The following is a 17,856-nucleotide window of genomic DNA, read 5'->3' on the forward strand; positions in this document are numbered from 1 at the left end:
TATTAGGCATCTTGATTATGATGTGTCTTAGAGAATTACTCTTCTGGCTATGTCTATATGGGATCCTACATGCCTTTTATATGTGGATGTTTATCTCTTTTCTGATGTGGGGAAAGTTTTAACTATCTAATTGAAAAATATTCTTAATGCCTTTAGCTTATATCTCTATGTTCTTTTCTATCCCAATGATTCTCAGGTTTTGTCTCTTGATGTTGTTCCAAAGTTCTTGTATTATTTTTCCTTTATGGTATTCTGTGTACTCAGATTCATGTATCCTGTCTTCAGGTTCTTTCTTCAACTGTTGAAGCTATGTTTTTCAAATAATTTAATCTATTAGTGATGCTTTCAAGTGAATTTTTAATTTGATTCATTGTGCCTTTCAGTTCTAGGAGTTCTGATTGATTTCTTTTCAATCTTGTTAATCTTCTTTTAGCTCATTGAACATTTTGATAATCAGGATTTTATAATCTATCTCTGGAATTTCCTCCACTTCCATTTTTTTAGGGGGTGGGGAGGCTGTAAATTTTGATGGTGGAATTGTTTGCCTGTTTTCTCATGTTTTATGGGGTTCTGGACTTGTGCATCAATTGAGGTGGATTCTCTTTCCTCTTTTATGTGTGTGTTTCTTTTTTATTTTAGGGTTTCTGTTTTGAGTAGATATCTAGGTTGGGGACCTGAGTTGTCCCTTTGGTTACTCCTCCTTATGGCCTGGTTTTTGGTTTGGGTTTTTATCTTCCCAATTCTTTTCATTCATTTATGTATTCATTTAAATAAGTTTACTTATTTAAATGTTTAGGTTCAGTTCCTCTGCACTTCTCCCAACTTCCTGGATTTTCTCTTTACATTTTTATCTGCTCTCTGGAGTGAATGATTTTATATGATTCAAATAGGTAACATTTTCTACAACTGTATCTATGGGGATTGGGGAGAATCCACAAGAAAGCCACAAACTCAAAATTTTAACTCCTTCCATTGCTGTTGCAGAAAACTCTTTTAGCTTCTCTGTTTATTGACAGTATTCAAGTTTCTAGAATGTGGTTTTTATTATTTCTCTGCTTCATTACACTTTTTAATGCACTTCCTTTTATGACATCTGTGTCTGTATATCTTGCATTTTATTGAGGCTTTTAAGGCCACATGTGTTGTTCCAGACAGCTCTTAAGAAATTGTAGTCAAAGATCTTTCTAAATTGACCTTTACCAAGCAGATTTCCTGCAGTTATTTGACTGTTTCCTACTGGCATAATTTGAGCTTTTCACATTTTATTTATCTTTATCTACAAAGTGTTTTTTAATCAATTGGAATTCAGCATTTTCAAGGCAGCAGAATTAATTCTATTACCATAAAACACAGTTTATTGAGTTTTTACTACTGAGAAATCATATTCCAAGCACTTTACAATTATTAAGGTATTTAACCTCTATAATTAATTTTGAGCTAAATATTTTTGCTATCACCATTGATGAAAATTAGACATTTTAAGGTATTGCAATTGAAATCATAGAGCTGTTAATGGTAGAAAACAAGATTAAATAAAAACTATATGGACCCTTATAGCTTATATTTGAATCACTAAGTGAAACTGTTCCTTTCATTCCAGCTGAGGAATTGGCATACCCATGAAGTAATTTCATGGAAAGAAATGATAACTGAATGATACTACCATTATATGTGCTAAATAAATGTCAAATATTATGTTGTCTGAAGAACCTCTTACTCATGGCATTCTTGTACCTAAATATCTTATGATCTCTTAGGCAGTTCAGATGTCTCCAGAGCTATTCTCCTCCCAGCCTCTTTCAGAAAGAATGATAAAATGATAATGACGATAACTCCATTTCTTTCTCTCTAATGAGGCCCATTGATTGATGAGCTAGGTAAAGATGAGTTGCTTTTCTTCAGTCCTGGTTAGCCTCAGTCCCAAACCTGTCCCATCCTAAAAACAGCTCTGCTTCTTGTTCCTTTAATCAACAACTCTCTGATTTTCAATCTTAATCCTTAGTTCTGTTCTAAATGAAAACCTGAAGATGACATCAAAATATAGCTCTTATTTTCCAAATACAAAGTGCTTTCCCACCAATAGCCAATGATTATTAACATTTCTTTTTCTCCAGGTAGATGCTGCAATAGAAATTCTCCTTTCTTAGTGGTCACAGCTCTTGTCATTTCTTCAGTGATAGTAAACATCATACTCAGTATTTGTTGTGTGTGCATCAAAATGGTATGTGGGACCAAGAGTATGGTAACTTTTTGTAATTATCTCCTTTCCTAAATGCCCAATCACTGTTAAGACACTTAACCAAGTAGGAGTGATACTTGTTTTAATTATAGGTACCATAGATCCTTGAACAACATGTCACGGGGTTTGAATTCCAACCTCATTGATTTTACAAACTTAATGATACAACACAAATTTTGAGGGTTTTGCTCCTAGGGAAAAAAATTCTTCAATTAAATAGTGTTATTTTTGCACAAACTCAAGGTATCATCATTTTGCCTAATGTTACTCTAATTCTTTCCACACTTTTCAACTAAAGGAAGTAATATTTCACTATATCTTAAGCTTTAGGTCAGACTTTTTTCAGATATTTTTGCAAAGGACCCTCTTCTCAAAATTATTCATTACTACATAAGAATTTTGCTTAATGTCAGGGTGAGCATGGACATCTGAAATTGATCCTTCTCTTCTTTGTTTCTTTGAGAGTAAAATTAAAATGGTAATTATGCAAATTGTGGAATAGTTGAAGCCAACACTTAAAACATGTTCTTCATATTACCTTTGCAGTCTTCATGGAAATTGTATGTTCAAGGCAATGATCAGTGAGATAAATTTTTTTATAATAAGTCAGAGTTACAGACAAAAATCACAATGCAGAAGTAGGGCTGAATTCTTCAGAGGATTTTTTAAATTAATTTTCTCCCATGAAATCAAGACATGAATGGCCTTAAGCCAAACTAAGGTAAAAGTAAAGATGCTGCAATATGTTTCAGTATGTTCAGCCTACAACATGAGTGAAGCTCGAGGACATTATGCTAAGTGAAATAAACTGGTCACAAAAAGGCAAATACCATGTTTTTACTTGTTTGAGGCACATAGAGTAATCAAAACCAAATAGACAACAAATAGAGTGTGGTTGCCAGGGACTGAAAGGGGAGATGGGAAATCATGGTTTGATGGATGCGAATTTCAGTTGGGGAAGATAAAAAAAAAATCTGGAGATGAATGGCTGCAAAACAATATAAATGCACTTAATTTAACTGAAATATGGAGTTAAAAATGGTTACAATGGTAAAATTTATGTGATGTACACTTTACTACAATAAAAATGAATTTTCCTGCTTTTCAGGAGACATTGTTTTGAAAATGAAAAAGCAAGATCTAAAATGCAGAAAAGATTTGTAAAATACATATACTTAAAAATGGCTATAATATAGAATATATTACTTCATTTTTCACAAGTCAGCTACTGTTAAGCATCTCTTCCTTTTTATATTTTTCATTGTTTTATAGAAATATATTACTATTGATGAAACACAAGGCTAAAGAGTCTAAATGTATACTTACACTAGCATATTATTGTGCATACTGTCACTGTGAACATAGGCATAAAATACCTCAAGAACATGCTTCTGATTCTTTTAGGTACATATATAGAAATGAAATATCTTGATACTATTTTCATATCATCTGTGTCATTTTCTCTTCTCACAGATAATGCACAAAAAATCTTTTTCTGTTTTTTGTTTGTTTTATCACCAACACTTTTCCTTTTCTTTCTTCTTTTTTTTTTTTTTGTACCAGGAGTTGAACCCAGAAGTTAACCACTGACCCACATTCCAGGCCTTCTTATTTATTTTTTTTTAATTTAGAGACATGGTCTTGCTAAATTGCTTAGGGCCTCCCTAAGTTTCTGAGGCTGGCTTTGAACTTGTGTTCCTCCTGAGCCTACTGAGCTGCTGGGATTACAGGCTTGCACCACTGTGCCTGGCTCATTCTAGTTTTGATTTTTATTTTCTTAATGATTTATGCTGTTGATCATCTTCTCGTGTGTTTATTAACCATTAGTTTATCTTTTTTAGAGAATTTTCATTGGTGCACTATAGTTAGACATAATGATGGGATTCATTATGTCATAATCATATATGCACAAAACATAATCTGATCATTGCCTAGGAATTTCCCTTCCCTTCCCTCCCCTCATCCCTCCCCTGAACTGTTTCTGTTAGAGTGTAAACAAGTCTGGATGGCGCCTGGCATTTTGCCAGAGGGAGTGGTTTGTGAAGTAACGCCAGCGAGCCATTAAGTGTGGAGATTCCTTATTGGTTGACTGCTGTATCTAGTTTATGTTAATTAGATAAGCTGTGTGGAATATATAAATACCCCTCCTTTCCTACAATAAACGGCTCCCACTCCTGCTGTATCAATCTACAAGTGGTATCAATCTACACAAATTCCTCGTCACCCGCCGGTTATTTTGCTGCAGCCGGGCTGTGGCATGTTTCCTCTACTATACTGGTCTTTCTACTATTGTTGTTATTGTTATTTTAACTAGTGCTATTTGTGTATATTAATGAATACGTGTGTGTGTGTGTGTGTGTGTGTGTGTGTGTGCATGTGTGTGTTATGATCCATGTGGTAGTCACACGTAGACATAGCATAGCCTGGTGGATTTCACTCCCCAGTACTTCCACATGCCTACCCCTTCTCCATCCCTCTTTATCCCTTCCTCTATTCTATTGGTTTTCCTTTTGTTTTTGTGAGATGAAGATATATTTATTCAAGTCATTTGTCCAATTTTGAATAATATTGGTTGTTTTTTGTTGTTGAGTTTCAAGACTTCTCTATTTACTCTGGATATTAATTTTCATCAAATATAATGTTTACAAATGTTTGCTCTCATTCCTTAGGTTTCTTTTCCATTCTATTGATGGTGCCTTTTAATGAGCAATTTTTTAAATTTTTCATGTGTCCAGTTTGTCTATTCTTTTATTTTTTGTTCCTTTGTTTTCATATCCAAGAATCTATTGCCAAATTCAATATCAGGGCTTTTGCCCTGTTTCCCTCTAAGAGTTGTACAATATCAGATTTTACACTTATGATTTTAATTCATTTAGAGGTGTTTGGTAAAGACCCAACTTCATTCTCTTCATGAGGATAGTCAGTATTCGCAGCACCACTTATTGAAAAGAGTGTCCTTTCCCAATTGAATGGTATTGGCGCTCTTGTCTAAAATCATTTTTTATATTTGAGAGGATTTGCCTCCATTTTATTCTATTGTTCTATGGACATGTCTTTATGCCATTTCCACACTGTTTTAAGTACTGGAGTCTTGTAGTGGGTTTTGAAGTTAAGCTGAGTGTGTCCTCCTGCTTTGTATTTTTTTTTATTGTTATTACATGGCTATTTGGAGTTCCTTGAGATTCCATTTGAGTTTTAGGATGGACTTTTCTATTTCTGCAACAAATGTCACTAAATTTTGATAAGGGTTGAATTAAAGCTATGATTAATGGAAAAGAAGGAGAAAATAAAAGGAAATAAGCAAGTCCCTTTAATGTCACCTCAGCTGGAGAAAGAAGTGCATGCAATAAAAGGGAGAGTTGCAAAAATGATGGTCACCCATCTGTCTTTGGTAATCAGAAGCAGCAAACAATGATCAGAAAATAGCTCCCTTATATTTAGAGTGCAGAATTATTTTTGCCCACCCTGGCTCCTATTGGAAATGTTCAGGCTGCTCCAAGAACACATGCACAGCCACCAGCCATAGGGCTGGGTGATGCATAGCTGCTACCTAACACTATTTACTCTATGAAAAGCAATGCAAATGATATAAAAAGGTATAGATGCTTAGGCATAGATGTTCTGTGAAAATGAGAGATAATATATCCCAGATTCAAATTATTTTGTCCTTATATATTTTAAAAATCTTCCTCCCACTCTGGCTTACCTTTTCATTTTCATAAAAATGTCTCTTGAAAAGTAGAAAATTTTATTTTTATTGTGATAAAATGTACATAACATAATCTATCATTTTAATGATTTTTACTCTGCCATTCAGTGACATCGAGTACATTCATATTTTTGTGAAACCATCACCCATTCCTAAAACAACTTTTTATCTTCCCAAACTTAAATTCTGTATACATCAAACATAATTCATTACCTTCACCTCTATCTCCTAACAACCAACACTCTATTTTCTCTCTTCATTGTTTTGATTATTCTAAGTATCTCACATATGTGGAATCATATAGTATTTGTCATTTTGTGATGGGCACATTTCACTTAACATAATGTTCCCAGTATTCCTGATGCAAAATACTGTAGAATTTCTTTCATTTTTAAGGTTGAGAAATACTCCTTTGTATTGATGTAAGACAGTTTGTTAATTCATCCTCTGATGGATGCTTGGGTTGCTTCATGTTTTAGCTCTTAACACCAAATGCAACTATGAACATGAGCATACAAATATCTCTTCTAGATCTTGTTTTCAATATCTTTGGGTTTATACACAGAAATGGATATTTTGGATCATATTATTAATCTATTTTTCTTAAGAATTCTCATACTACTAAGTCTTATAATAGCTATAGTTGATGCAGGGAAGTAATTTCTAATAGGCATAGATATACAGTAATGAAACAAGTCACTTATTGTTAGTGATGGTGCTGCCATCACAAAACACTGTTATCTACATTACTAGCTGTGGATTTTTTTCATTCTAGAATCACCTAGAAAAGATACTTTGAGGAAAATTTCTGCTCCAGAAGAGTATGACTTTGAGGAATTGTAAGATTTCTTCCATTTCAGAGATTTTCTTCATCTAAAAGTATTTTATTTCACAATATCCCTATTAGGTTCCAAATTTCTAGGGGTCTCAGCACTAAAGCAGATAAAGGCATAATGTGCCCATCTTTCCTTGAGTAGAAAAGGTTTTAACCTCTTCCAGCTTTAGCCCTAACATGCTCATCTCCAGGATCATTCATATAGCCCAACCTCCTTATCCCTGACTCTCATAAATTTCGGAAGTATAGAATAATAGTAACTTAAAAAGTAAATTTACCCTACATCTTTAATCCAGCACTCCTTACAAAGCTACATCTTTCCTTATTCTTACATCTCTCCCCAGTCCCTACTTCAGACCCACTATTTGAACTGAATGCTGTCTGGATTGAAGATATGAACATGATCCTGTCTGTGCTGATGGTCTTCATCACCATGATCATTTCCCTTATAAGCTTCAGAATGAAAGGTGAATAGAATGGGAAATTCATAAAGCATGGTTCCTCCAACTGATGGTTAGATGTCCAGAAGTATGGACTCTCTGGTCTTTGTGTCTTAATAACTGAAGAAAGGAATGAAAACTTCTGTCCTGTGTAAGAGCTTGCAGACTGTAGCCTTCTTGAGATTCCTGGGTCCGGGGGAGGTGGAGGTTTCTACCAGTCTTCTACCAGTGTCTCAAAATCCATTGGCAGTCTCAACTCTGATTACACAATTATGGCAACTCTCCCAGGTAAATGTGGAAGGCCCAGCATTCAGACAGTTTCTGAAATTTCTGTATACTGAGATCTTTGAAATACTTATATGATTTCTTCTCATTTGATATCAAAGTTAGAATTGAATTTTTAATATCAGAGTTTTCTCTTTCAGAAACATGTAAGGTCAACAGGGGTAAGTCAAAACATGTCTGAACCTATATTCATAAAGGGCACATATCTTTGAAACATTCCATAACTCAAAAAAATGGCTCTATTGCACAAATAAATTTTCCTTATGAAAATGGAAGGAAAGATAGAACTAGTAATACAGGAAGGGAAATTTTAATACTTGATTCCTGTGTTCTACAGAAATCCTAGAATTTTTAAGAGTTTTATTAAAAAAAGGTTTACATGGCATATATCAGAGTATATGTCTTTGTTACACTCAGCTTTTCCTCTCAAACAAAATATAAATCTGTGGTGAGTTATCATTCACAATAGAGGGAAAATATGTTTGTTTAAGTAAAGGCCCATAACCTAGAACGAACACACACACACACACACACACATACACACACACACACACACACACACACACACTGGTCTTCTGTGTTTTCAACTTTGCATCCATAACTCTTGGATTTCTCTAAACCACCTGCTGAGAGCAGCCAAGTGTTGAGTTAGGCAACTAATGCAAGCTTAATGACAATCCCAGTAAAGACTTTATTCATTTCTTGCAGCATTATAAGAAAGAAGCCAAGAAGAAATGTTGTACTGTCTTTTCACTCATTATGGTTCGGATCTGGAATGTCCCCCAAAAGCTCATGTTTGGGGAGCATGGTTTCAAATACAGCAAGGTTCAGAGGTGGGGCTTTGGGGCAATTATTAAGGATCTGACCTCATCAGTGCATTAATCCACTTGATAGATGTATAATTTGGACTACTGGATGCTAACTGTAGGCAGGTGAACATGGCTGGAGGAGGTAGGTTACTGGGAATGTCCCCTTGAGGACTATATCTTGTCCCTCGCTTCTTCCCCCAGCCCTACCCCCACCCCCACCATAAGCTGAGAAGCTTTCCTCTGCCACACCTTTGTACCATGATGTTCTGCCTCACTTTGGACGTACAGCAGTGGAGTTGGCTGACCATAGATTGAATGTCTGAAACCATGAGCCCCAAATAATCTCTTCTTCCTTTAAGCTGTTCTTGTCAGGTATTTTGATCACAGGGATGAAATGTTGACTAACATGCCGCTGTTGAGTTTCCTTCATAGAACAATATATGAGTGAGGGTCAGATGGCATGTAGCACAGTTGAGGCAAAGTCTCACCACAGAGGGCTTTAGCCATTTTATGGATTAGGAGAAGGGACAGGGGTATACAAGTAAGGGCTAAGAATAGAAATCTATTGAGTCAGAATGAAGAAGAAGGTTTTAGCGAAGATGTTCTACAAAATACAAGGTCTCAGCAGAGATGATTGAAAATTATCATAACTGAGGACCCCAATAAAGTAGCCTCTAAAAAGAGGTTCCTGGACTACTTGTACCAATGAGTATGACTGCCCGAGGGTAGAGAACTGATTCCTTGACTATAAACTCCTTCCTCAAGTCACTCACTCCAGAAACATTAAGGCACTGGCTGTGTGACAAGTCTGGGTAGGGCTAACAGCTTTTTCCCATGAGTGCTACTAGGCAAAGCCTTTGTAATTTCCTATGGTAGGACACACAGGATCACATAGGATTTTGGTCAGGGATCAGACCCCTCATTACACTATCAACTTTGCAAAACACCCCCCTACACACACACACCACACACACATACACACAAACGTACACACACACACACACACACACACATTGAGATGAAACAAGTGCAGGTATAAGTGTGTATTTGCAAAATACAAATTTGTACTCCTTATATAAGTTTTTGCCACCAAGATAAACAACCTAATCATTATCATTTGCATTCAGAGGAATGGGTTGAAGACAAACGGAAGTAGTGTGGAGCCTACAACACATGTTTTTCAGCTCAAGTCACATTTAGCTACTAACTAGATGGGGATAGCAGTCTCAAAGAGAAGTTTTACTGTCTGTCACAATGCAGGAGACCAGAGGAACTGAAACAAATCCTCTTAACATGAAGCTGCAAGGCCATTTATCGATGCTGCTTTTCTGTATCCCACTAGGAACAATATAGAGTTGATTTAGCCATTTAAATGGTTTTCAAAATTTTCCCTTTTTTCCCAGAATTCTGTGGGGAAAAAGGTTAAAATAATACATCTAAACTAGAGATTATATAAGGCAATGAACTCAGAAGACCAAATCCTTGTATTTCTCACCATTTAGGCTCTACTAATGGGTCTCACATTGGTAATAATATAGAGCTTCATAGCAAGAACTTCATGATAGTATAATCAAAGTTGAAAATGATCAAAATTGACTGCAAATTGAAAAGCCCTTAGCTGCAAAAATTTTAAATAAATAAACAGAAAACTGAAGTAATTGTATCAGTTTTAATTTTTCGAAGTTTTTTGTTTGTTTTGGTTTAGTTTTTAGTCATTGCATTCTCTTTACTTATTCTCTATACCCTCTAACTGGATGAGAAAATTGATTACTTCAATTCCATATATCTCATTTTTTACAGTTTTTCTGAGTTTCATAGTCAAAAAGATGCAAAGGATATCTAGAAAAATTTTTTTTAAATGCAAAGACCCTAGTTAACTTCTGAAATGTCTTACAATATAAGAACCAATTTTATTTTGCAAATAAACACAATAAAACCTAAATAAAACACAACATACAGAAATTTATTGTTAACTGAGTTATGAGGACTTAGAGACAGAGGAAGAGACAAAAAGAGGCAGACACGCAGAATATCTTTTGGCTAAAATTTCAACAGTGTGTGCAATAACTTCAGTATGAGGAAGTAATATGCAAATTAAGTCAGGCTCTGCTCTAGGACACATTTATTCCTTGCAGGTTTCCTTCTAACAGATATTTTCAGCTAAGAAATTCAAGTTAATCTATTTCTAAATAAAAGTTCTTTCTTAGAGCTTTTACAAATATTTCTGGAATTTCAGAAAAAGTCAATGTTTTCAAAACATGTTCTCATCTCAAATATTTGCCATTAGTAAGATGTGAATTTACTATCTTGAGTAAATTTAATTTCTTTAACAGATCACATGCAAAGTGAAGGAACCAAACAAACATTAAACATCCCAACTGGAACTGTGGATAAAGAGACTATAGCAAAACAAGATGTTAACCCCTCAGAAGAAAATAATTATGACTGTGAAAATGACAACGTATCCAAATTACAATGTGAAGGTAAAAATACATTTGGGGATTCAGATTTAATTGATAGCTCTTGTATAAATTACTATAATTCAAATACTGTGGAAATATAGTAAGATGAGTGAGGAGTATGGCAACAATAAAACCAATAATCTACATGCCAAAATGTAACCAATTCTCTGAAAGTAAAAATAAATGTGTATTGGTATTAAAGAAAACCATTCTTAATCTAGACATAAAAAGACAAATACTACATGTTCTCACTCAATTGTGGAAACTAAGTCCATCTTGTAGAACAGAATGGAATAGTGGTCATTAAAGACTGGGAAGAGGGAGCAGAGATGGAAAAATTTTAAATAAGGGACACCAAGATATGGAGTGTAGGAATTAAGTCATAGTTTCCTAGCACCTTAGGGTAACTATTGGTTAAAACAATCTATGATAACAAAAACATATTAAAAAGATAGTGCACCATGACTGAATGATTGCATCATTCCAGGGATGCATGGTTGGTTCAATGTACATAAATCAATAAATGTAATTCATTACATCAATAGATTTAAGAATCTCATGATTATCAATAGATGCAGAAAAAAACATTTTGCAAAATATAGTACCCCTTCAGGTTCAAAACACTAGAAAAACTAGATAAAGTAGGAGCATACCTCAACATTGTAAAAGCTATATGTGTGAAACCTAATGCCAACATCATTCTAAATGAAGAAAATTTAAAGAATTCCCTCTAAAAACTGGAACAAGACAGGCATGCCCTCTTTCACAACTTCTATTCAACATAACCCTTGAAACTCTAGCCAAAACAATTACACAGGAGAAAGAAATTAAAGGGATATAAATAGGGAAAGAAGAGCTCAAGCTATCTGTTTGCTAATGACACAATCATATATTTAGAAAAATCAAAAAATTACACCATTAAACTATTATAACTCATAAGTGAATCAGCAAGATATAAAATTAACAACCATAAATCAGCTGTGTTCCTACACACCAATGATGAATCAGCTGAAAGAGAAATTAGAAAAACTATTTCATTCACAATAGCCTCAAAAAAAATTGAGTCTCAATCTAACAAGAGATGAAAGACCTCTACAATGAAAACTAGAGAACAATAAATAAAGAAGCTAAAAAAGATCTTAGGAGATGGAAAAACCTCCCATGTTCTTGGATAGGCAGAATTAATATTGTCAAAATAACCATACTATCAAAAATACTATACAGATTAAATACATCTCATCAAAACTCCAATGCCTTTCTTCTTAGAAAAGGCAATCCTGAAATTTATTTGGAAAATAGGAGCCCAGAAAAGCCAAAGCAATCCTTAGTGAGAAAAGGGAAGCAGGAGGCATCACAATACCAGACATTAAACTTTACAAAAGAGCTGTAATACCAAAAACAGCATGTTGTGAGCACAAAAACAGACATGCAGACCAAAGGAAAAGAAGTGAAGACACAGAAACAAACCCACATAAATACAGTTATCTCATGCTAGACAAAAGCACCATAGACATACATTGGAGAAAAGCCTCTTCAACAAATGGTGCTGGGAAAACTGAAAGTCCATAGCACAACAAAATTTAACACCTATCTCTCACCTTCCTCAAAACTCAAAGTGGATCAAAGACCTGGGAATTAGACCAGAGCCCTGCACTTACTAAAAGAAAAACTAGGCCCAACACTCCATCATGTCGGCTTAGGAACTTACTTCCTCAACAAGATTCCTAAAGCACAAGAAGTAAAATCAAGTATCAGTAGATGGGATGGTATCCAACTAAAAGTCTTCTTCACAGCAAAGGAAAGAATCAAGAGCAGAAAGAGAGAGCCTACGGAATGGAAGAAAATCTTTGCCACTGCATCTCAGAGCATTAATCTCCTGGATATATAAAGAACTCAAAACAACTTAACATAAATAAATAAATAAATAAATAACCCAACCAATAAATGGGCAAAGGAAATGTAAGGGCATTTCACAGAAGAAGAAGTATGAATGGCGAACAAATATATGAAAAAAGTGTTCAACATCTCTAGCAGTTAGAAAAATGCAAATTAAAACTATACTGAGATTCTATCTCACTCCAGCCAGAATGGCAATTATTAAGAATACAAGGAATAAAAAAGGTTGTCAAGGATGTGGGTAAAAGGGTACACTCATACATTGCTGTTGGGGCTGCAATTTGGTGCAACCACTCTGGAAAGCAGTATGGAGATTTCTTTAATATCTAGGAATGGAACTACTGTTTCACCAGGTTATACTACTCCTCAGTATATATCCAAAGGACTTAAAATCAGGATACTACAGTGACACAGCCACATCAATATTATAGGAGCTCAATTCACCATAGTAAGCTATGGAACCAATGGAGATGTTCTTCAACAGATGAATGGATAAAGAAAATGTGGTATACATACTTCATGAAATATTATTCAGCCATTAAAAAAGAATGGCATTGTGGCATTTGCTAGTAAATGAATGGATCCAGAGACTCTCGTGCTAAGTGAAATAATCCAGAAAAAACAAAGGTTGAATGTTCTAATATGTGTTGTGCTAACATATAACAAGGGGGTAGAAGAGAAGAATAGAACTTCAGTGGATAAGAAAAAAAGGAATAAAGGGAAGGGAGTGGGGAAAGGAATAAGAAAGACAGTGGAATTAATCTGACATAACTTCCCTATGTGTGTGTGTGTGTGTGTGTGTATGTATGTGTGTGTGTGTGTGTATGTATGTATGTGTGTGTGTGTGTGTGTGTATATATATATATATATCCCCCAGTGAATCTCCATGATATTGTGATCCTAACTAAAATAAGATGTATTCCATGTTTGTATAAATATGTCAAAATATACTGTCACGTATAACTAAAAAGATCAATTTTTCAAAAAAATTTAAAGCAATGATATACTTAAAATCGCTAGAAAAGAAGAATACAAATTTCAACATATAAAAATGATGATTATTTGCAGAAATGCATACATTCCAGATGTGAAAATAAATTAGTACAAGCAACTTGGAGAGAAAATGTCAATATTTAATAAGAACAAATTGAATTTTTATAATCTACCTGTTTTTTCTTTTTGGTAGTAGTGGGCATTTAACCTAGGGGCACTCTATCACTGAGCTACAATCCATGTCCCTTATTTTTATTTTGAGAAAGCATCTCAGTAAATTGCCCATTCTGGCCTCAAATTTGCCATCCTCCTGCCTCAATCTCCCCAGTAGCTGGGATTACAGGCATGTATCACTGCACCCAGTCCATCCCACTTTTTGACTATGTATTTATTGCAGCTCTGAATGAAATTGTAAAAGATAGGAGGGTAAGAGAAAGAAAAAGAGAATAATTACTTCTAAAGATGCAAATAATATTTAATAAATGAATACAATAAGTTTTCTTACATTGCCATAAATATATTTTAAGCAGACAAGCAGACAATGTTAGTAAACACAAGTATGTGTTAAAAGGAAAAATTAAAGCTCAATAATAGTAACATAAATTTGAAATAATCAAAAAATGGAATATGGAGTACATACTTATAAATGCACACACACGTACATACAAACTGCAAAACCATACACACCAAGATTCAGATAATTATGTCTGAGGAAGTAAATAAAGGGAAGAAAGTGTTGCTTGATATTTGACTGAATTGAAAAACAATTTAATATTTTAAACAAAGATATGAGAAGCAAATTGTAGTCTCTGCTTAATTTTTTGTTGATTTTTAATAAATAGCTCTCTTACAAACTGAAGAGTATTTATTCAAAACCATTTACTGAATCTTGATTAAAAACAGCAGAACAGCAGAATAAAATAGACATTATGATTGCTGTATGTATATACGTGACTGCATGACCAATGTGATTCTGCAACCTGTACTCTCAGAAAAATGAGAAATTGTACCCCATCTGATTCAAATGTATGATACGTCAAGATCATTGTACTGGCATATGTAACTAATTAAAACAAATTTTAAAAAATTAAAAAACTAAATTAAAAAAAAACCAGCATGAACCTATGCCATTTTTGTCAGAGGATGCGCTCTTCTACCTCTAAGTTTCATGACACAAATTTTACCCTAGGAGAGACAGATAGGCCTTAAAAATTAGTATCTCTACTGCTTTGCCATCAAACAACACTTTATTTGGAGTAGAATACAGGAAAACACAGGGTGTTTAAGAAACAGTAGAGGTCCTAGGGGGAGACAACTAGGGAAAGCTGACAATCTCAGGGGCAATAGTCTGGATAGGAAAAAAAAATAAACACAGATCAACCAAAAATTTAGCAGAGATTCATGGAAAAATGACATCCAACTTGCTAAGATGACATTTATGCCTGGTGGTTAAAAAAAAAAGACTATAAGTATTGGGGAGATCAGAATTTATATTTTGCAAAACATTATGTAAAAATTGCAGTCTCAACAAACTAATAAGGTATGCAAGGCAATAGGAAAGTATGACCTATACATAGAAATTAATGCAGGCATAGACAATGTCTTTGAGGGGTTTAGATGTTGGACTAGGACACAGCAGCTTTAAAGCACTTTATAAGTGTGTTTGAAGAAATGTTTAAAATTTTTAAATAATTTATAATAATAATGACTCAACCCCAATTACAATCAATAAAGAGAAATAATATATGTGTATTTATGTGTGTGTATTAAAATCTACAATATAATTTCAGATGATGACTCTAATGATGAAAAATAACTGATATAAAAAAATTTACTGAAATGATTCAGTACATATTTGACACAGAAGAATCAGCAAACTTGATGCTATCTTAATAGATATTATACTACTTGAAGCACAGAAAATTGATGGAAGACATCTGAACATGCAAGGAACTTGAAAAATTCAAGATAAGATAAACACAAAATGATACACTCACAATTAAACAGTTGAGAGATAAAGATAAAAAGAGAAAGAAAAAAGAAAGATTCATCACATAAAAGAGAAGTACATTGTTATCACGACTTACTAATTAAAAATAGTGGACAACAGAAGGTATTGAGAGGACATACTCAAAGAGTTGATAGAAATCCAAAGAACTTGTATATGCTTCTGTTATTCTCTTCTTTTTTATATTTAGAGAAAACATAGAAAATATTATATATTATAGCCAAAAAAATTGCAAATTTTATTGAAGTTTAACTGGTGTACACTATATTGTGCATATTTAAGATGAACAATTTGATGCTGCTTCACATATCCATTTATGTTCAAAACTATAAGTAAAATTAACAAGTCTTAATTCCAAAGTTTTCTAAATAGTCCTTGATAATTCATCCTCACCATCCTCCTGCCACCATCCTCAGGCAACCATTGTTATGCTTTTTGCTGATATATATTTTCTATGTTCTAGAATTTTATATGAATGGAATCATAAAGTATATAATTGTTTTTGTTTGACTTGCTCTACCTGGAATAATTACATCCAGGTTCATCTTTGTTGTTATGTGTACAGCAGAATAGTATTTCATTGTATTGATATACCCTGAATATGACAAGTATGCTGAATTGTTCAACTGTTGATGAACTTTGGAGTCATTTCCAGTTTTTTGCTATTACAAATTGAGTGGCTATGAACATTTGTGTGCAAGTCTTTTTGTACCACGTCTTCATTATCTTTCATTATGTAGAAATGGAATGTCTATGTCATTATATGATATGCGTATGCTTAACTGTTTATGAAACTGCTGAATTATATTACAACATGCTTGTGCCAGCAGTGTATGACATTTTCCACTGTTCCATGTTCTGGTCAATGTTTTTGATGCCAGTCTTTGTACTTTTAGCCATTGTAGTGTGTGCATACTAGTATCTCACTTTTATTTAATTATTAATGGCACTAAAGATTTTTCATGTGTCTCAACAATCTATTTCTAGCTATAAAAGTAACTACTCTATTTAATGATCATTTCCAATAATTATTTGACACTCTTTTTAGTTTTCCTGATTCACAAAACTTGTTCTTTGGCAGATTCCTCAGGAATCCCTTTGAAACAATATTCATCTTATTATTTCATATTTATATATTTTGACCTTACCTTTCACAGTCTAAAATTATTTTTCTGCCCCAAAGCCTTCATATTTACTATCTTTGATATCTTAAATATATTACACACTTTTCTGCTGGCATGAATTACTGTTGTTGAAATTATCCAATGATTATTTTCTTTTCTTTTTGTGTCACTTCTTCTACCTGCATGCCTTGATGATTTTTCTTTTGCTTTATGTCCAGTAACTTAATAGAAAATGTCTTGTTCTTAATTGTTTAGTTCTGCATCCTCTTGCATATAAAGTGCTTAGTCAATACACAGATCAAATTGGTTGTTGTTAATTTCATGAAGTTTTTTTGAATCTTAGTTTTTGGTATTTGTTCTGATCTCCTTATTTCGTCTCACACTCCAAGGTTGCTGTTATACTTAGTTTATCATATACATTTCTTTGCCTATATCCACTAGTTGATACTTTTCCTCCATATTTATATCTTTACAAGTATACATTGTCACTTAGTTTTGTTGGTAATAATCCCCAGGGGATTCAGTTTCACTACCTAGTTTCTCTGCCTGTTATTATGTAAGAAAATAGGAAGATTTACATGTTAGGTCACATCTTTCATCTTTATATAATCATCTTTATGTATAAACTTTAATACATATTTTCATCCTAACCATAATTATTCAAGAATGCCTTTAAATTTCCAAAACACTATAGATTATTTTTATCTTTTTTATTGATATCCAACAAAATTTCAATGTTATCAGAGAATGTTGCCTGTATGATGCCTATTATTGAAGTTTTTGGACTTCCATAATTATAATATATGATCACTGTTGTTAATGTTTCATTTATGTTTGGAAAAGATCTGAAATATTTATGATTAGATGTTGAAGCTCTATTTTTTACATCTTATTTGGTATATTTTCAAATATTACCCAACTATACCAGTTCTATTTTTTTTTTTTGGCTATTTTTTTTCTAACCTTTTATTTCCAAACCTTCTATAGTCTTAATTTATTGTTAACTCTTACTTAAATATAATACTGATAGATTTTTTAAAAATCCACTTTTAGTTT

At 33.5% G+C, this 17,856-nt stretch overlaps 1 protein-coding gene across 1 annotated transcript in view; it reads right to left on the minus strand.

Annotated features, from left to right (window-relative positions):
* Positions 1-157: 157 nt before the first annotated feature.
* LOC143404476 (selection and upkeep of intraepithelial T-cells protein 9-like) overlaps positions 158-17,856 on the minus strand; it is a 61,677-nt gene continuing 43,978 nt past the window's right edge. Inside the window, exon 6 of the mRNA XM_077110076.1 lies at positions 158-307. Within this exon, the coding sequence (XP_076966191.1) occupies positions 158-307 (150 nt within the window). The remainder of the gene's footprint in view (positions 308-17,856) is intronic.

Source organism: Callospermophilus lateralis, chromosome 7 (assembly GCF_048772815.1).
Source record: "Callospermophilus lateralis isolate mCalLat2 chromosome 7, mCalLat2.hap1, whole genome shotgun sequence".
NCBI lineage: Eukaryota > Metazoa > Chordata > Mammalia > Rodentia > Sciuridae > Callospermophilus > Callospermophilus lateralis.